We start from the raw sequence: 21,229 nt of genomic DNA, 5'->3' as shown, positions 1-21,229 counted from the left end.
GGGAAAGAAAAAACAGAGACCCGACAACGAGGTTGGCGCGCGAAGAACGGCCTGACCGAAGAGCACCAAAGCCTTTTCTCGTTCTCCCGCGGCTGCCGCCTCGAATGCCTCGAGCCTTCTCGCTCTGGACGCCTCCGCGTCTTTCGTTCTGTACAGAATCTTCGTTCTGTTCAATGTCTCGAGCACCGTGTCTTTTATCTTATCGTCCGTGAAGACCGTTCGTATACGAGCCTCGTCGTCGGCCAATCGACCAAACACACTCGAGATCCATGTGTCGCCAGCTACTCGAGCCACGCACTCGCTAAAGTCTCGGAAGAATCCTTTCTTTTCGGACCGGACCGTCTCCAGCGAGCACAACTTTCTGTAAAATTCCTCGGAATTTTCCATCGCGCGCGATCCTCTCGGTCTCTCTCGGACTTTTCTCTCAGCTCGTTCTCTTTTCTCCGTTGTTTCCCTTTAACGAGGCTAACCCTTTCAAACGTTTTCGCTTCGAATCGTTCCGTGCTCCCACTTAACCGAAAAACAATTTCCGATCGCGTGTCACTCGTCCTCGCAGTTTCGCTTCTGCCCTGAACTTAGAGGTTGCACCAAACGAAACACCGACATGGGAATACGATGGGTACACAGAGAAGAGAACCTCCGTCCCGGAACGTTCGTTACCACTTGAATAAATTTAGACGAAGCCCCCGTCGCTATTTTAATCTTGGATTCTCGCGCAGCTCGGCTCTGTCTCTAGAGAAATCTCTCGGACTTTCTTCAACTTCCGGGCCGCGCGGTTATTCTGGCGAATAAATCCCATTCAGTCCCGTCGGAGATGGTCGTTTGTCTCGTGACGGATCACCGTGACGTTACAGATCTCTTCGAGCTCGTTCGGAATGATTTGAAAACCCCTGATAACGGCAGCAGCCAGATTCGCAAATGTTCGGCAAACGTACCGCAAACGTCCCCCAAACACCCGTCCCCGGGCCTGGTTTTCGAAGGAACACGCGTTGTTCTCGCGAAAGCTACGTAAGTAACTATATGTAGGTTTGTATGTGTCACGGGAAATTGCGACGAAGGAGAACGCGGAAGAACGACGAGCGGGGATCTCGATGGCGACCAAGAGTCTCGCGATCCGCCGCGTCGTGCGTCGTGCCGCGCCGCGTGGTTCCGTAGCTTGCGATCTAGTCGGTGGATGATAGGATGATGCGCGGTGTGGCGCGGCGGGACGCGAGATTGCCCCGTGTGTTTCGATCGCTGTGTTCTCAGTTTTGCGTCGGAGATCGCAGCCGTCGCGTCCTGTTCAAACGTCGAATCACCGACGCGCCAACGTTTCCGCGATCGTAACGCACGACGACGACGACGACGACGACGACGACGACGACGACAAAAACAGCTACGGGTACGAGAGCGAAATCAACAGCGCCGACGACGACGAGCACAACGACAACGACAACGACAACGAAAAGTACAACGAAGAGGGCAACGACAACGACCCCGACCTGACACCGGCACCGACGAGACGTGGCGCTGTTCTCGAGATTTCGATCAATCGAAACGAATGGAAACCCGGATCGGTCGAGCAGGAACGACCGATAGAGAAACACGTACGCAAAGTCCGTGGTTCGAACGCGGAGCAGAAGGACAATTCGCGCGATAAACCGTGGGAACGACGATAACGGTCAAGAAAAAAAGACTAGTTCGTCGAAGCGCGGCTGGATTCGAGTATCTTCGAGTGACGTAAGTCGAACCCGAGTCGAGTACTCGTCGTTTTCCTGCTGGCCAATAATACACGCGTTTTACGCGACGCGCGAAAATTCAAGCGGTTTCGCGAAACTGCGTCCGCGACGCAGACCCAGATCGAGTCTCTCTCTCTCTCTCTCCTCTAGCCAACGGAACGGTTCCTTTCGGAGCTTTCGCGATACGGAGGAACTATTAGCTTTCTTTTTCCTTTGCGCGAAAATTCAGAGAAGGGATCTCTTTTCGTTCCTTATTTGTCTTCGCTCCGGCGGGGATTGTAATTTTTCAGGACGTATATAGCGTTGCGTGTGATCATGTTCGATTACATCGCAGACCGTTATTACAATATCCGACTACGGTACATTCGGAGCACACGATAAAAGAACAAGAGATAATATAATTCACAATTTTTCACTTGCAATTAATCGCCAACCTAAAGAAACCAAACAGAATGGAACAAACGGGAACGTGTTGTGACGGCGACGCATCGAACGGCAATTGGGTATCGTCGATGACGGCCCCGTAAGACACGCGAAACGATGATCGTTCCCTTCTTTAACCGTCGCGTCGGAAGCATCTCGACCTTCGTCGCATTTAATAGCGAACAATTGACCATGTATTCCCGCCTACGTTTACTTATCGTTTCTTTTCGAGCGTTGAATCAGTTTAAAGAAAAGAGAGAGAGAGAGAGTGAGACCTTTTTGACCGTGATCTCGTTCGGTGATAATGATTTGCTCGTCGGCCGCCGAGGAGTAACACGTCCACGAGAAGCGAATGTTGTCGTCGTCGTCGTCGTCGTCGTCGTCGTCGTCGTCGTCGTCGAGGTCAAGGGGTTGGACGAAGGTATACATATTTGAGGGAAACTTGACAGCTGCGGGTTATAGTCGAAACAATTGGATGCGGTGAAATGGACAGGACGTAGCGTGAGTGCTTGAAACTGGTCGTATCGATATCGCTTGGATGTGTAGGTGTGCAATTTTTTACCGGTTAGGTTAGGGTTAGATCGTTAGATGTCGGGAGACACGTCTCGTTGACTCGCGCGCGCTCACGCCGCTACCGCTACGTACATACATATACATATGTATAAGTGTATATCTTTGCGCGACCAATTTAGACACGCGCCATCAATTTAAAGGCAAGTTAACCTTCGTTAACCTCACCACGTCTCGGTAACTACATAAAAAGAATGGTCGAGGAATAATCTCGGAAGGACCTTTTATCGAATCAATTCACCCCTTACGCTCTTGATGCTTACGAAAAAAATCCAGGGAATCCACGAGGTTTTTCTCGTTCGTCCGAGGTCAGTATCGACGACCCCGTCGTTATCACGTGTATTTACATAATTACGTATAAACTACTTCTCGAAGGGGTATACCTATACACCACGGACTTCTCGGATCTATTGCGTACAAGACATGACATAAAATGGTGTATCATGATAATCATGATTACAAAACCATCGTGGTCTTGCTCAACCAGGAAGTCGCTTGTAAGCCGCTCGCAGAACTGCCTTTGATCTCCTTTGTGTCTTCGAGTTGATCGATAGCATTACGCGTTATCTTCAACCGGTGGAAATCATATTCATTTTCATCTCGTAGCTATTCTATACATATATACCTTTTAGGGTGGTTTAACTAAACGTTTGACCCGTGGTCGTATAGATAAGCCGAATCTTGGCTTTTTCGTATCAGCAAATTGGGTCCCTGTTGCAGCCAATAATGTTAACAACTCAATACATATATGTATAGGTGTTTTTTCTGTGATAAACCTCACGCATTAAAAATACAGTCGATAAACTATTACTTCTTTTATTCTACTCCGAAGCTTACTTTGCAAAATTACTGTTGTATGTACACACTGATGGGACTGTAATAAATCTTTTTAACATCGATAATTATGACGATATTAATAATAATAATAATAATAATAATAATAATAATTATACGAGGAAACACGATGTTCGGAAGTATTATACACATACATACATATAATATACGGCGAACGGGACAAGGAGGGGAATAAATGTCGCGTATGCGTGACCAACACTTTAGCGATCGTTGCGTAACCGACGTGCAACGACCTTGCAACGAGATCGATTCGTGCTCTCCCTCGAACGCTGCGAATTCTATAGTTTTATTTCTTCAAAATTTATTTTCGCCTGTTCCCGTTACGCATTTTCCGACCTACGTAGAGCAGTATAAAACTAAACGGAATGTCTAACCTAACCGATCTGAACAGAAAATGCGGCATCGTCTGCGACGAGTGACGTTCAGTCGTTGCCGATTGCCAGCAATCGAAAACCGAAGAATCGTTTTGCAGATTTACCGAAGGCAAAAGAAAGCGTGGCATCGATAGCAAAGAAGCTCGAAGAAAAGAGATTCGATTCATCGCGTACCTACTTACCGTAATCCGGTTTGGCAAGCTTGTTATAATAGTCTTCTACGAAACTTCGAAAACGATACACAATTAACATACGTTGAAAAACAACCCCCCGGTCTTCGCCGGCATTCTGTGTACATACATACATATATAGGAAGAATTGTATTTAAAGATTTCAAAGATGTTCACAATCAGAATCGATGAATCGAATATCGGACAAATGTATTAATATTGACAATAAATTAATAATAATAATAATAATAATAATAATATCCGGAGCATCCCTGAAATCTTTAAACACGATTATTATTATTATTATTATTATTATTTCAAGAATTAACGTTACTTGGTTCGTAGTTCCGAGAATCTGATGCCAATTTGAACCCATCGAATTTATTTAAAAAAAAAAAAAAAAAAAAAAAAACAAGTCATTTAATTCCTGATTTGTTCGAATTATTGAATTCGAAATCGTAATAATCTTGGTCGAGATTGCACTTACATTTTCTTAGAAATCGTACACGCCGATATAGTCGATTACGAAAGATTTAATCGATAACCGTTAACCGACCATCTCATTCTCTTCTTATAGGGGTTCGCGTAATTAGTCGCGAACGAATGTCGAAGAACGTACATAGATGCCTACTTATACATGTATGTATGTACGTATGTAACTATACCGCTATACGCTCGTAACTGCGAGCACGCGCGCGCCAACCGCAGTCGTATTTTCCGATAATCTTCGTTCCGTTACCTGCGCTACTCCAGTATCACGAGAAAAGTTGTGTTTCTCGTCGATTGTCGAAGCTAACAAGTATTACCTCTGTTTCAGATTCGACGATATGGTCGAGAATTTTACTTTCGTCACTGCGATCACGTTCGAGGATACCTCGCGAGATCGTACAAAGAGCTTTTCCGATTACTCGACATCCGAGTACTGTGCTCCACAAACGGAAAAACCTTCCGTCCAAACGAAGGAACCAAGAAATACCGACGTCGCTTCGATGGACGCCACGATACCAATGGAAACGGGAACGGGAACGGGAACCGTGGCATCGACGACACCGATGTCGGTGTCGCTCAAAAACGAATGCATCGCAACGATTAACCAAAGAAGAATCTACAGCGATTCTTTTCTGGCTAGCTGCGCGGAACTCGCGAGTTACAGCAACAGCCGTACCAGCACGATGCACGACAGTGAAGACTCCGCGGCGGCAACCTGGCTCTCTCAGGTTCGTCGACGATGCTTGAACATTTGCAGTAAGTCCGAAATTTTAACCTCGGGATCCCGATGCTATCGTCGATGCGACCTTGAGATCGAGTCGTGAACCTTCTTCCATGACTAGCAATGCAAACGCGGTACATGTTTTTTTTCCAGAAAAAAGCTTTATATTTTTCTTTCGTTTTCTAATAATAATACTAATAATAATAATAATAATAATAATAATAATAATAATAGATTATTCACGGTAATACCGCCTGGTAAGTATCTACAGATAGTTTTAGTTTCACCATAATCAAGGGAGAGGACAGACGCTTGTAAACTTTTCGGTTTCCTCCTCCCAATGAACGCAACGGCCTCGAAATGACAAACAACGCTACGAGGAGTAAGACCAACTACGAACTCGATTCCAAATACATTGGATCCTCCATCCGTACCTATATACATATACATAATGTAGTTCGATGTTCGCTTCGTAGATCTTTTGTACGTCCTTTTATGCGCGTCTCTTTGAAAGTGCGCGCGCGCGTTTACTCGATCTTACTTTTACTGTTTCTGAGAAAAGATTCGAGAAACGGATAAACGACGACGTGTTACAAGATCCGAAAACAAGCCATCCAAGCAGTTCAAGTGCGTTCCAACAAAGAATACTAAATTTAATGTTCCATAACGATACAAGAGAAGGGACTAAGCGTACCTACGTGATGCTTATCGGTTGACCATTGGAAAACAACCGAGTACCGGACGACTGTGAATCATCGTTTTTCGCTTATGTCCACGCCTAGGCGTGGAAAAGAAGCGCACCGATCTAATTGTCATCTTACGCGGGCTTAATTTTAAATTATGCCATAGAATGTAGCGTTGTACCAGTTCGGTCGCCGTGGCACACAAGTAAAGACTGTCTTTAGCGACTAGAAAATTTTTCCAATAAAGCTCGAAACTATACGTATATTTCTCGGCAAAGAGCATCGTTCGATTAGATTCCGTTGTTACAACAAGAAGTACGCGCTGGAAAAGATTTTTCCAGTTCACGTTGGCGTGGGTAGGTACTTCCTGTCTTTCACGGACGCAGCTCCGCATCGTAGTCGATCGTGACGCGAAATCAGCGACGAAACCGAACCAAGTAAAGAAATTCTATCTGGCTAGCTGCGTGTGGTGTAGGCACCTATCTTCTGCTGCGCACCAGAATCGATCGATTTTAGTATTATGTATATACGCATGCGCTCTAACATGCTGCGACTCGCTATCCTTATCCAAGATCGATTTGCAAACCAATCGAAGGGCCAATCGAAGGACCGACCGACCAATCAACCAAACCGATCAACCGAACAAATGGTTGGTTAAATCGATTGGAACACATCGAAGACGGTTTCCTATGCATATTCGTACAGTTTTATTCTTGCCGAACTGTGAGTAGGTGATCGCTGTCACGATAACGATCTGTGTCGAATTTCACCAGAGGGTATCGCGTATCGTCGCGACGTGTTTGAAACGGTGCGCGTCACGTCGTTTAACGAACTCACGAACTCGCGATACAACCGGGGGTTGCGGTTTAGGGAAAATTTTCTTGGTAATTCGTTCCACTAGTGTACTTCGTGTGACTTAATTTTCTTCGAAATCGATCGGCGTTTTCATCGTCATCGACGACGATCGCGAGGTTTTTGATCGCAGTGGTGTATCGATCGATCCCATTCAAGCTTTAAACGATCCTTAATCGAAATTTGCCTGACTGAGCTTTTTACCAGTTTTTCTCGATTGCTGACGCTTAAAATTAAAGTCTTCTTTCAACATTTTCCTACAGCATATGTACTTCCCCGTGTAGTTGAATCGATGTTTCTTCTTAAAGCATCTACAATACCTACCTTATTTTCTACAAAAGGAGTATCGTTACATCTTACACCTTACGACAGTTTACAACGTTTTAACTTTTCTGTGTTACAGATTGGTTGCCGAAGGTGTGTCCTTGTTTTGAAATCGGCGTCGCGATCCCCGGATTTTGCGGTCGATCCGCGAACCGAGTTGGACGTTACGAGAGATTTGGTTTCATGGGTGACGACGCGTTCGAGTTCGACCGCGCGACGACTAGTCCGGGTACGAGATACGATGACTGCGAGAACGACAATACCGGACACCGCGATCAAATCCGCGACGACAGTCAAGTGAGTGACAAAGGTGTTTTCCTCTTTCCTCTGGTCCTGTGTGTTCACGACCGCCCTGGTGTTCTCGATTCGACCGAATCGACCAAGTATAACGTGGTCACAGGTTTTTTGGGTTACAGAACTTTTAACGAATTGTTCGTATGACTTTCAGGTGGAGGAGCTGCAATTTTACAACGACGATCTAAAGACTAGGAACAGTTTGCTCGTCGAGAGAAATGTTCGCGCGGTTGATTTGTGCGAGGTGCTCAAAGTGAAGAAGAATGTGTCCGGAATCGCTTGGTCGATCGTGGAAGCGTGGCCGGAACTGGGAATTGGTGAGCGTCTCGTGATCCTCGCGAAAAAAAAAAAAAGAAAAAGAAAAATTAACGCGGTGGTTCATTTACCTCGCTTCGTTTGGATCCGTCTTTTTCCGCGAGCGAACCGCGAGGGAAACGCGCGAGCTCGTGGCTCTCGTCTAGCCATTCGATTTCGACACCGTTGGGACTTCGAACTCGAATCGAATCGAATCGAATCGAATCGAATCGAATCGAATCGAATCGAATCGAATCGAATCGAATCGAATCGAATCGATGAGTTTCGTAAGATCGAGTTCGATGGATCGAGGCGCAATTAGTCGGGTTCTCGCGTCGCGTTGACGGCAGGCTCGAGCTCGAGCTCGCGCATTCGCCTCTCTGGAAAAATCGGCGGAAGACGAACGTTCTCTGGTATCGCGTATCGAATCGGTTTCGCAGAACGTACACTGGAAGATCACGAAGACGTCGTTGCAGTGCACAGAGAGATGAGACTGTTCGCGTCTCGGTTCCACAGGAAATTTGTCTTCCGAAAGGATTTCCTCAAGTACGAATTCTTTCTGGACCCCAAGGTGAGTGGAAAAGTTTGTAGAAACGTTTCTTTCTTCGTCGAGTCGATCGTGCCGTGTACCTACCTACTCGCGCTGTTCCGGTTTTCTTTCGCTTGCCATCCCCCCTCCCATACGATCACTTTCAACTTTCTTACGGATAAAAACGCGATTCGGTGTAATTGACCGATCAACGTGAAACCGACAACGGAAAGGACCCAAGTCGAGCGAACCAATCTATGTAATTACATATGTATCGTGCGCGTACGTGCTATTGTACATACCGAATTAGAGTTTCGATTGATAATTCACCGACGTTCGCGCAAGCGGTGTGCCGCGGCGGTTTACCCACAGCGCGGTACGAAGCCTCGACGATCACGACAACCAGACAGCGGTTTATGTACATACGTGCACACAAGCAAACGTAGCTATTATACGTAGAATATTATAGGTATGGGAAGCATAGGATACTTTCTGTATGTATATCTCGTCCGTGCCCGAACGTCGACGCGGTCCATCTCGCTATTGTCAGGATAATTGGATTTGTCCTTTTTACGATTAACGAATCTTGTTCCAGTTCAGATGTGTTTTTCGGGAAACAACGAATCGATCTCGAATCTTACGTTTGTTTCAGCAATTTTTCCCAACCGACATGGCCGCGTTTCCCAGCGCTGTCCTCGCAATGGACAACGGTGAAACGCTGATCGACGCGGAAAGCGCTTTACGAGTGAGTAGAAACGATCGTGAACGATTTTTTTCGATCGCGATATTAGCAAATACGGATTGTGCCGCGGGTGGCACTTTTTTTTCTACACACACACAGACACATTTTGCTCCATCTCGAGGTGAATAACGTTCGATCGATTTAACTCCGTTCGAAGCGCGAACGTTACAGTTACATCGACTTATTACTTACTTATCAAGTTTCTTTGATCGTTCGTGTGGAATGCATCGTAATCGCGTTTCATCCGTTTTACATCGGTGAAGTGTCCTCGGAAGTACATATTATAAGAAGATGAGATTCGAATATAGGATAAACGTAGCTTATATACATCTGTATACTAACGCGTTTACACGATTCATAGCCGCAACGTGCATTCGCTCGATTCACGGTCGTACGAGAGATCTAGAAGAGAACGCGCGCGAATCGAAATGTATTGTATAGAACGATCTTGGAAAGAGAGTTTGTATCGCGATCATCGTACATGTGCCGCCATGTACCGTTTTCGGGCTGTTCCGTTGAAACGATTCATAGCTTGAACGAACGACATAATTGCAAACTCCAACGCTTTTGATTCAACAGAAACTGATTAACCCTTTCGGTGCTACGAGCGTGTATACATACACGTTTCATGAACGGTAGAATCGATTCGATTCGTCAAAAGTGTAGCCGCATCGAACGGGTTAAGGTCAAAGCAGGCGACGTATGGATGTTGAATTTGACGGATTTCCTTGAATTTCAGAAATATCTGCAGCAAGAGAATGCGGAATGTCCACGGGTGTTGAGTCTGGCGTGGGTACGATGCGGATATTTCGACGTTTGGAGAAAAATGTACATGTTGCTGCGAAACCAAAAGCTCTACGTGGCGAAGAAGGTAAGTGATCGAACCGTGGGATTCGTTCTTTCCCGATTAGTTGGCTTTTTTTTAGCCATTCGTTGCCGTTCCACCGGGCACTCGATTTTCCACTTTCACCGATCTCGTTTACCATTTTTCCCCGAGATGCCGAGATTAACACCGATAACGATTCCGTTTTGCACGAGGAATCGGACGTTCTCGGGCATCTCTGTTCCGAAAGATTCGAGAGATTCGATTTTTCTTTTAGTCGCGACAAATGGGTTTACGTATAAGCAGTCTTAATTCTCGAACTGGTTTGCCGTTGGCGTCGCCGTAGCTGTTCTCGCTGTTATCGAGTTTTCCCATAACCGAACGTAATAAAAGTTTCGAACGAGTTTGATGTCAAAGGCAAGGATACCGAGCGAGGTTGGTATATGTATGTATGTAGAAGCCTGCGCGAATACACGTCGAGTCGGAGCGGAGGCAAATGGAAGTATGTATATGTATATCTATAGATACGTATACATATGTATGATCGGGCGAGCATACGAAGCGTTAAAGTTACGCGGGTCAGTCGTGTATACCTTTCTAAGGTATTTCTCCTAGCCGCTTTCACCGACCGCGATGCGTTTTTGTCGCTATCCTCGTCTCTCGATACACTCACGGCCCGAGTCCTGGTCTCTTCCATCTTTTCCGTTTTATCTCACCGTGCCGCGAGAAACGCGACGACGTCCGTCTCTTCCACGTTGAGAAAAATCGATCCCGCGTCGGGAACCGGCATATACATACATGGTTATGTATGTAATAGGATACCCGGCGGTTTGCTCCTACAATCGCGATCAATCTCCCTCGAGCCAGGACCGCTCCGATGCTCTGTCGAAATAAACGAAGAAGAAGAAGAAGAAGAAAAGAAGGAAAGAAGGAAAGAAAGGGTCATGTCGCGAACGGGAATCGTCCTGTCGGATCGTTGTTGGGAGAAGAACGAAACGCGCGGGAACCGTGAGTTTCGTCCTGCTTGAACATCACTGGCAACGAAGAATTAAACAAGGTTATGCTTAAGAAGACGATAGACAACGACGCGAATCGTTACGTGGTGCAGCCGCGAACCGTTTGCTCGTGTCGACGCAAACTATGTAGCTCGCAGATGTATCTATGTGTACAAGACGTATGTTGGGCGCGTGACACACATTCGTGTCGGCGATAGAGCTATTCTGCTAGGAACACTGCTCGCTGGGTCTACCGCTCTTTTTCTCTTTTTCATCGTTTCGTTTCTCTCTTCTCTTTGCTGCGCAAACTCTTCTCGATTTTTCGACTTCTCTACCTTTTCCCCACTACTTATTCCCTCGAACTCCACTACACCGAGCTGTTCTTTATTCTACATACTTGACTCGACTCGACTCGACTCGACTCGACTCGACTCGACTCGACTCGACTCGACTCGACTCGACGTCACTTTACTCCATGCGAGCCGATACTCTTGCTGTATTCCATGGTTCTATCGCCAAACTCGACACCCCTTCCCTAATCCTTAATCAAGCAGAACTACTTCGATCGGTTTTATCATGCTCGATACTGTGTGTACTCGTCGCTTGCATCGGTTGTGTGGCCAGTGACGCACAGGGACCTTGCATTCGTGCATACGATATACATACGCTTCGAAACGAGTTGCTCGCGTGAAATTGATCCCGCGTACACGCGCATCTTCGTCGAAGAGATAAAGTTCGTTTCCTTTGTTCGTGCATTTTATCGAACGATGGGAAACATTTCGTTGTACATCCGCGTGCCTCGTTCGCGATGAATCAGCTGATCGGAAACAGAGACGACGAAGGGAGTCTACGCGGTACCGAGTTCCTAACCATGCATAGCATTTCACGAGTTCCCTCCCTCCACTTTCTAGTTCCTCTCTGGTTCCAGGACTCGGTCGTGAATCGGCTGTATACCGAGCTCTCGTGCGAAACTCTGCTCGGTTCCGGAACGGTGACTTTGGCGACAGCCGGATGCGCGGTTCCCGGAGCCAGAACCGGAGTCGAAACCGCTAGCGAAAATGGACAATGCTCGAGACCGCTCGAAATCCGAAAGAAACGAGTTTGGAACCGCGGTTCGCCGTTTGCGATCCGCTTTGATTTCGGCGTGATTGCGGTTCAAGCGAACGCATCGAATCGCATCGCATCGCACCGCACCGATGCCCACGCCGTGCCGCACCATGTTCCTCTGTGGTTCCCTCGTTCTCGGCGTTGACGTCAGCCAAGCCAGTCTTCTTCACCCTGCTCTCCCTTCCTTTACACCTGCAACTCTCTCGACATCCCTCCTCTCCTCTGCCCCCGCCCCCAACCACCTCACCTCTTCTTTTTCTCCGTTCAGGGTGTCGGGCAAACACAATACGCTTTCGAAACGCATAATATTACGATATCCGTTGCATATGTACACACGTTATTGTTCGCGTTTGTGACGCGTGACGAACCGCGAACCGTTTCTGTTTTCGTTCTCGTTCTCGTTCCCGTTCCCGTTCCCGATTTCGATTCCGTTCGTAGTACACAGTCTGTCCTTAATCCGCAATTCGCAATCTTTCGTCGGGTCTCGGACAGAAAATACCATGCATTTGACCACCGCAACACCACTATTTTCGGAAAATGTTCCACCATTTCGACGTCCACGCGGTCAAGTACGTCAATTTCGTGGATCGAATGTCTTCCGTTGACGGCACCCGAAGAGGTATAGGTTGATTTTCGAGAAAACATTCCGAAAAATTGAAGTACGTCGGGTTCGATGTCAGAGCGAATGGTGAGATTTTCAAGTCTATCTAGTAGGAAACCGGAAGGAAGGAAGGAAGGAAGGAAGGAAGGAAGAAAGGAAGGAGACCGGAAAATCCGCCGCTCCGAGGACACTCGCTGCGAGACCGTTTTAGAATTCGTACGAGTTTAGTGGGTTAGGGTATTTGGAGTAGAATTCGCGTGACTGGTTTTTGGCAGACGGCCAATACTCTGCGGATTTCCCAATCGCGTAACCGTTTTTCTTAGCGGCATCGCATCGATCGAAATACGCGACCGTAACGTCCGATGCGTTGCTTTTGCTACCGACGCAGCAGCGCGTTCTTCATCGCGAGCCGTCCAAATCAGACAAGGACCTTACGTGTGGCCGTCAATGCCGCGAATCAATACATACATATATACGTGAAGGTAGCCCCCCATATTTTTATAGAAATAAGTTTCACGGATCATAGAAAAGAACCGTTAAATTAATTTACCGTAGCACTGCAAATAGAAACGAACAATTACACGTTGGCGGGTGTTGTAGCTTACCACGGGGGGTTAGACATGGCATTCGTTGATCGTTACACGGCATGCGTAAAGCAGCAAAATTGATGGATCGAGTACAATGACGTGAAAAGGAAAGCCGAAAACCAGGGTGATTTCACATTGGTACAGCCTGTTAGAATTCGGTACAAGATGGGGTACAGAGTAGAAATTTAGAGTATTGTTCGATTGAAAAACGGTTTCGAATTTTAGAAAATTCCCAACGGTACAACGTGGTACAAAACTCGTACAAACTAATAGTATATGATAAGAATCATTTTTTAGTTTTTCACAAAACGGGGGCTAACTTCACGCACATGAATCAATTGGCGAACGCGCGCGCTCGCGGCGCTTTCACGCGCGATAAAACACTGAAATCAATAGATATACGTCCGTCCGTCCGTTTGTTCCCTTTAATTATCCTATTTCCTTGCCTCTTTATCCTCGCGTATCACGATTCCGTGCTCTTTTCGGCAGTTCATGTGCGAAACTTATTGGCTCCCTATCGAGTCGAGTCAACAAAATTCCGAGGTTTCGACGATATCACTTATTCGCTGCGCACCCCTTCGATCAACATTGCCATTTCTTCCGGAAGCGGTTGTCGACTCGTCGCTGTACTTTTTCCATTTGCTGCAACAGTGTTTACTTTCTTCTTGGGCAACCGGATGTCACGGGAAAATTCTGTTTCGCGTCGCATCGCGTCACGTCGACCCGTCACCGTCGCTGTTCTTCTTTTCGCGTTTGCCGGGTTTCGCGAACACGATTACGCGGCTTCGCAACGAATTTCGCTCATCCGGCAGATGAACGTACACCGTTGACGAGATCTCGAACGCCAAATAAAAGCAGACACCTCGAACCGGACGAAGAACGCGCGTACTAGAGCGCGTCGCGACGTTTCGAGTTCCCGCAAAGACGCGTGACGTCGTGACTCGTGACTCGTACACTCAGCGACAGCTAACCAATCTGGAAGAGTATAAGCAATTTGCCGAGAGGAAGCAACAGTAGCAGCAACTAGCAGTAGTAGCGGCAGCAGCAGCAGCAGCAGCAGTGGCGGGAAGAGAGAGAGAGAGAGAGAGATGACGAAGAAGAGCGAAGAGAAAGGGGAAATGGTGGAGAACGGTGGTTCGGTTGACGAGGACGACGGCGGACTGGCGGGTGGGTGGGATAGAGGAAGGGTAGAGCAGTCAGCTGATTCGGAAAAGTTGGCGATAGAGAGCGTGATCGAAGGAAGAAAGGAAGGAAGGAAGCGTGATAGCGGAGTGCAGGCGCAACGGAGCTGCGGCTCATGAGCGATGCAGCGTGTGCTAGCCGTGCTAGCCGTGCCGCCGAGAAACCAGCTGATTGCCGGCTCGGCTCGGCCCGGCCGTTTTCGCACCGCGATTCGGCAATCTTCGGATCTTTGTCCGGCACAATGCACGAGGGTGCCGGCGCCGGCGAACGGCAAACCGTTCCGTCAGTAGTTGAACCGTCGTCGTTGGGAGGCGATGCGCGCGCGCGCCTCCTACGTCTTTTCTGCCGCCACCACCGGTGCCTCCACCGCCGCTGTTGCCATCGCCTTCGTTTGAATCGCGAGCGGTCACACCGAGGCTGCGTTGCGAAATTAAACAGCCGATAAAGCGGCCGCGAAGCTCGTCTCGACAAACGGGAAGGAAGGTGCGAACCGAGGAGAAGATCGGCGTCGTCGCGCAGTCTGCTCTTTGCCGGTAGATCGTCTCTTCCTTTCGACTCCCTCCCGGGTCTCTTCATTTTTCTCTCTCATCGGTTCTTTTACTTTTTCTTTCCGACTAACCTTTCGCTGCCTTTTTTCCTCTCGCGTCACTACTTTCGTCCACTTTTGCCTCGTCGCCACCCTCCCACCACCCGTCCTGGCTCATCGTCACCCTCACCCTCAGCCACAACGCTTAACACATACCGCTATCTTCCCCTCGGTGTGTTTCGTTGGTTCGGCGCAACACGACACGCAGGAACGAGCGAGGCAATTGTCGAAGATGCGCAGCTTTGTGCTCTTCACCGCGGCACACGAAAGGCCAGGCCGTTGCGAGAACCAAACCACGTCCGGCAGAGACGACTTCCTTTCGGACAGAGGGAATACAGAGGTTGTCGAGCAAGAAATAGCTCGATTGCGTCACAGATTTTCCGACGTTTCCTGATACGAGCAACGAGAAATCATCCTCTATTCGCGGGAATACCGTACCGGCGAGAAATCGAACTCCAAAGTTTTTCCGCGATGCATTTCGCTGGTCGCTCGAGATTCTCGGAGTAAGTGTAGCCGCCGATTCCTCTGGCGTTTAACGTCTGTCCAATCGTAAAAGTTTCTCGCGGACAATTTCACCGTGATCCCCGACGAGATCCCCGACGAGATCCCTGACGTCCGTTTATCGGTGATCATTCGCGACTCACGAGACTCATCGCGATTCGAACTACGGTGCTTCGCTTGTACATTTTCTACTTTCTTCTTTCGTTTCTCGTGTGTCTCGTTCCTGCTTCCGGTATCTTCGTTCTCGACTCGACCACCGAAATACGCGATCGATCGCCGCGGCGTTTTCTGTTTTGCGCGGACAGATAGAAACAGGCTAGGCAGAGGGGAATCGGATCGGGAACGAGGTCGCGTCGTTCGTAGACTCATCCCCGGACCGTGATAAATTCGAAATCTTGAAGCCGAGTTTCCTGCGAAATTTTCGCGGTACCAGATCGAGCGGATCACACTTCCGATCCTGTTCTTTCACAGAGTGATCTTGCGATCACGCTGCCACATCCAGACTCGTCGGAACACACGTCGAACGACCGCGAGTACGTGCAGAAATCGTGAGAGAAAGCTGTAGCTGTGGCTCGACGAATCGACCGATCGAATCTTTCCGTCGCGTCGCATCTATCAAGAGTCCTGGAACGAAGGTCGAGGATCGAGGTTTTGAGAATCGAGACTTCCGATCACGAAATACATATACATACACAGTATACAGGGATCCACCAACTTGGAACGAACACGAATCTGTGTACCTCTCTCTTTTTCTCGCCGCTCGCCTCTCGCCTCTCGTCTGCTCGCCACGCCAATGTTCCGCTCGCTCATCGTATCTCTCTTCGATTCATTCTTCTCTTTTGTTTACTCGCCGCACCTACCCACCGATACCTATATCTAGCCGTCTATTCCCTTATCCGTCCAACACAGTCTCTGCGTGTACCTACATTTCTATTTTCTCTTGTCTTCTGTCTATCTTCTCTCTTTCTCTTTAGTTTGGGTATTGCCTCGATGCTCAGCGGCTTCGGCACCGACAGTGGCGTCGGCGTCGACGGGTTCTTCTGCAAATTCGTTTGGCCACGTTTTCCCATTGAAATGCTACCGTTGCTTGCGTCACGGTGAGTAAGGACTTGCGTCTACGACATCCAATCCGATCCGATCCGATCCGATCCGATCCGATCCTATTCGATCCGATCCGATCCTATTCGATCCAACGAGTAGCTGGCCCCTTAGCGGCAAAACCACGCGTTACGTTCGTCGATCGTTGCACCTCGAACGTCTTGAAACGCGTGATTCGTGCCAAGAGTTTGACGGCGAGCGATAGCGAGTATACTGAGATTTGTAAATTCGATTAGAACGAATCCAATAAAGAAGAAGCAATGCTCGCATTCGCGCGCAGCCAAGATTCTTTTTCGCAACGAATCCATTGAGTGCTAGCCGTATTCGTCGATTCGATTTTTTCATCGTATCCACGGATCTGTCAGCTGACTCGAACAACAGCGTGACGTGACGCGTCAATTCGAAATCGAAATTCGCGCCTGTAGGAAATCGTTGAGCAGCGAATGACTCTTACGCGTCCGTCCTTTCGAGCTCATTTTTGCGAACTCGCCTCGCTTTTTTTTCCGTGTCCGTTGCTTTACAGCCTTCTACGAGTGCTTCGTTCTGTACATACGCAGTTGACAATTTCTACATCCATCTTCTAGTTTTTTTTTTTAATTTATACACGCGAGCGCTTTCGTACGCTTCTAGGTAGAACAACTGTGTATGGTATAACTATGTATTCGCGTACCAAGTACCAAGTTGGAGGTTGCAGCTTGCGATTCGCGAATCGTAACGCACAGCTTCTCGCTCGAACGTCGTGTTTCCCAGCACACGGCTGCTCGCGCTTCTGGAATTAGTTGCAAACCGGTTCCAATCTCTACCATGTCGCACCTCCACTTGCGATTGCCGAACCTTCTCGCCTAGTCGTCGTCGTCGTCGTCGTCGTCGTCGTCGTCGTCGTCGTCGTCTTCGTCTTCGTCAGCACAGCTTCTTTTCCGTCTCTTGAATCGTTTCAGCCGAATCATCGATTTTGGGATCGTGCGGTAGCTACATCGATCGTGTACCATCTCTTCCCCGTAGTAGAAGAATAATATCGATCAGAAATATGTCGCGTACGATCCTGTTTCGGTTTGGACGTTCGAAATCGAGATTCTCGCAAAGGCGAAGGCGAAGGCGAAGGCAGGGACGGAAGAAGAAACGATAGCAGCCGCGTGTCAGACGGCTACGACGACGATCGACGTCCGACGCGACAACGTTGGTTCTCGATCCAAAGATCGAATCGATTTTCGTTCGATTTGCGAACATTATTTCATTTGAAAGGTTTTTCCGCTATTTTTATACGAATCGCATGGTTTCAGGAAGCCGACCAACTGTCTATTTTCGCGCACTTGCCGGATTACGTGGTGTACAAAATCGCGAACGCGAAGTGGCGTTTCAACGCACCCTTCGAGTGGGGACTCTGCTTAAGGCCAATCAACGACTCTGCAGCCAAAAGTACCGTGACAGGAGAATCCGGACTCAAGGTCATCGCTTTCCAGAGTGAAAAGTCCCGTATTTGCTGGCTCACGGCCATGAGACTCGCCAAGGTAACCGAAAGCTCGACGCTTTTCCTTCCTTCCTCCCTTCCTTCTTACCTTCTTACCTTCTTTCATTCTTTCCGCGTTATCCTTCGAGATACAATCCATGACATTACGAACGTTTCTTCATTTTTTCGCAGTATGGTAAGCAGCTCAGGGACAACTATAGAGCCTTCAAGAACAAACAATGCGAGCCGACTACCGGGGATAGCGCTCACAACGTATCGAACGTGAGTTTCCCCGGACTGGGTAATCGCGCTTTTGTTGGAGCTGTGCCGTTGCGTTCTATCGGGAATATAGGAACACAACGGAACGAGAACGACGAGTCGTGGTGGTGGTGGTTCTGGTCGGTGATGATTTTGAAAATTGTGCAAAGACCCGGAGACGGTCGACCGTTGCTATGCGGACTCGGTTATCGATCATCCGAAGGGTATATACGCGCGAGCGAGTCGTAACGCTGCGCGTCGCACCGTTCCACCGTACACCGCTTCGATCGCACCGAACCGAAGGTGCGCGCGCGATGGACCGACCGTGGTCTTCTCCGCGCGACGTCCACGACTAACAGAATTACGAGACTTTAACGAGACCAAACGCTTAACTCGATTCTGTATACAGTCACTGTCAGTCGCGGTACAGGCTCTTATTAGCACGTTAGAACCATGGAAGCGTAATTTTCGTGGCACGGCTCGAAAACCGCGGAAAGACGCGACTCGCGTACACCCCTGCCGACGCAGACTTCGTGTTTCAGCCCTTTCCTTTATCCGTTCCCTTCCCTTCAGCGTCATCTATTCGTCGACGACGATTTCGGTCTGTTCGGAGGTCCGGTCGATTTCTCGCGCCTGCGCTTCTGCAACCTTGACATTGAACGACTTTTTTTTTTCTCCTCCCGTCCCTTTCTCTTGGTATCTCACTCTCCCTCTCTCTCTCGCTCTTCCACTTTCGACAGAGTCAGACTACAGTCGACGGTGCTCGACGGTGCTCGACATCGCTTCCTGAGTTGGTCGTCCGTCGTTATACTCTCTCGGCGTATTGGACCGTTCTGACCAAACATGGCAGAGGTACGTTGCGCGCGGACGCGGACAGGTTGCCCTAAAATTCCTGAAAATCATCCGACATCATTTGATATCAACGGCGATGCGTGCTTGTCGTTTTTCTGGTTGTGTTCAAGTTTTGACGTTCCGTAGTTTTCGCGTTTCTCTATCCACGTATCCGCCGCCGCCGCCGCCGCCGCCGCGTAGTTCTCCGAGTGTCGGGAACAAGAGCAACGATGCGCGGCGCGCGGCAACCCACTCGTACGACGGTCGACGTTTGCCTAGCAATAGGCGTCACGTGGGGTTGTCAAACCCCGTCAAAGCCTTTCTTCCAGACTAAATTTCCTCGCATAGAGACCGATGAGATATGTTTCGCGCACGCGTATGGTTGCCATTGGAATCAACCCGTTCGCTTTCCTGTCGTTCAACGAATGATTTTTCACGGATCGTCGATGTGTGTCGATAGGAATCTGTGCGATCACGCGTGGCCATGGACTTTACGGGAAGCGTCGGTAGGATCGTGGAAGATCCGAAGGAAGCAAAGGATATCGCGGAGAGCGAAGGGACCAATTGGCGGCGAACCTGGAGGCCGTTCTCGAGACCGCCACCGGGATGCGCGGTCCTCAGTCTTCACGGGCTCGACGACGGTGTTCACGTCTTGCAGCCGTGGTTTCACAGAGGTTTGAAAAGAGAAATCGCGACGGCAATCGTCAGGGATCACGGTTCCGTGGACGGGTGAGTAGATTTTTTCCGGCGTGACCGTGCGAACTCGCGACACCCGTCGCGTTATCGATGATGCAACAAACAGAATTCTTTGCATTCTGATCTTTTCAGCGTGTTCCTGGTACGAGAGAGCAAGAGCAACTCGGGAGCGTTTGTGTTGACCTACAAATACAGCGACAAAGTGTTTCACACTCAGATTCAACCGGTAAGCGAAATTGCTTATTCGACTCGAGCGAGAAGAGTAGAGCGAAGCGAGAGACTTCTCTGGTCGCGATATTCGGTCTGAACGACAAACGATATTTCAGGTTTTCGACGAGCGATGCAACTGTTGGCTGTACACTCTGGACAAGGGCGTGACCAAGTTCTACGATCTGCTTCAATTGATAGCGTTTTACCAGCTGAACGCGGGCTCGTTGCCCACGAGATTGACCCATTACGTGCAAAACGTGGTCCCGGCGTCTTTGCTAAGACCGGAAGACGGCGGGGGCGCGTCGCCTACGCCACCCTCGCCGATCGAGGTCCGTCACCAGTCGTCCATCGACGCCGCGAATCCCGACAAGTCGTCGAGTCACGAGACTATCTGAGGATAGGAGTTTCGGCGGCCCAATAGCCTCGACGAGCGTCTCCGCGTTGGCCGCGATGACCGAGCAAACAGGAACACGTTCAACGTCACCGCCGACGCGAACGTTGCCTCGAGGCGATCGGGTTGCTGGAGTTTGTGCCTGTGTAGCTACAACAAGTGGAACTTGTAACGAACTCCCCCGATCGGAGCGAACGTAACCAACGACACGACCCGAATCGACACGGAAACATGGAAAACCGAAGCGTACGTCGATCGCCAGAGGGAGAGAGAGAGAGAGAGAGAGAGACTATTCGTATTCGGCACCCTTCGAGATTCCGATCGGCCGAGTCGCGTAGGAACAGCTCGAGGATAACCTACGGTTTCGACCAGCACGTCGCAACTTGTTCTATTTTCGTAATTTTTCTCATCCGAACGACATCGCGAATATTCGACGACTCGAAGAATCGATTTTGACAGCGGTTAATCAAGCTCGATTCTTTTACGTTGATACCGCGCACCTTTGTCGTACGTTCCACATCGGTTATCGATAGACGCTGAACTCGCTAGCGGAAAGTAGAAGTTGAACGGTTGCCGAAAACACGTCCCTTTCAGACTGACGAATCGTTTACTATCCTTCTTATCCTTCATATCCTTCTTCCTCTCCTCCTTCTTGCCCTTCGTATTGTTATTATTATTATTATTATTATTATTATAATTATCATCGTCATCGTCATTATCGCCATCATCATCATCATCATCATCATCATCATCATCATCATCATCATCATCATCATCATCATCATTATTATTATTATTATTATTATTATTATTATTATTACTACAACAACATAGTTACAAAAATGATTACGATGGAATATATTTTGTACGAACACGAA

The 21,229-nt window shown here is 48.5% G+C and overlaps 3 protein-coding genes across 5 annotated transcripts in view; 2 read left to right on the top strand and 1 right to left on the bottom strand.

Moving 5' to 3' along the window:
• The window catches only part of LOC107186824 (SET and MYND domain-containing protein 4-like), a 3,712-nt gene extending 3,325 nt beyond the window's left edge, over positions 1-387 (bottom strand). Inside the window, exon 1 of the mRNA XM_015574765.1 lies at positions 21-387. Coding sequence (XP_015430251.1) covers positions 21-387 — 367 coding nt within the window. The remainder of the gene's footprint in view (positions 1-20) is intronic.
• Positions 1-21,068, top strand: part of LOC107186847 (growth factor receptor-bound protein 14-like) — a 24,016-nt gene extending 2,948 nt beyond the window's left edge. Inside the window, exons 1-12 of one of the 3 annotated variants that reach the window (XM_015574794.1) lie at positions 1,703-1,719; positions 4,928-5,355; positions 7,259-7,476; positions 7,628-7,790; positions 8,208-8,338; positions 8,949-9,041; positions 9,778-9,909; positions 17,799-18,026; positions 18,158-18,247; positions 19,515-19,783; positions 19,883-19,976; positions 20,077-21,068. In XM_015574794.1, the coding sequence (XP_015430280.1) occupies positions 4,938-5,355; positions 7,259-7,476; positions 7,628-7,790; positions 8,208-8,338; positions 8,949-9,041; positions 9,778-9,909; positions 17,799-18,026; positions 18,158-18,247; positions 19,515-19,783; positions 19,883-19,976; positions 20,077-20,355 (2,115 nt within the window). In that variant the 5' untranslated portion in view covers positions 1,703-1,719; positions 4,928-4,937 and the 3' untranslated portion in view covers positions 20,356-21,068. Of the gene's footprint in view, positions 1-1,702; positions 1,720-4,927; positions 5,356-7,258; positions 7,477-7,627; positions 7,791-8,207; positions 8,339-8,948; positions 9,042-9,777; positions 9,910-17,798; positions 18,027-18,157; positions 18,248-19,514; positions 19,784-19,882; positions 19,977-20,076 lie in introns of those variants that run through there. The other 2 variants (XM_015574793.1, XM_015574795.1) reach the window with 2 other exon arrangements.
• On the top strand, positions 605-1,658 carry LOC107186823 (nonsense-mediated mRNA decay protein 2-like). The gene is made up of 2 exons (XM_015574764.1): positions 605-619; positions 1,269-1,658. The coding sequence occupies exons 1-2, from the start codon at positions 605-607 to the stop codon at positions 1,656-1,658; spliced, it is 405 nt and encodes a 134-aa protein (XP_015430250.1).
• Positions 21,069-21,229: the final 161 nt, after the last annotated feature.

Source organism: Dufourea novaeangliae, unplaced genomic scaffold, assembly GCF_001272555.1.
Source record: "Dufourea novaeangliae isolate 0120121106 unplaced genomic scaffold, ASM127255v1 scaffold81, whole genome shotgun sequence".
Classification (NCBI taxonomy): domain Eukaryota; kingdom Metazoa; phylum Arthropoda; class Insecta; order Hymenoptera; family Halictidae; genus Dufourea; species Dufourea novaeangliae.
Note: the sequence above shows the minus strand (reverse complement) of the source record. Positions and strands in the feature narration are given on the sequence as shown.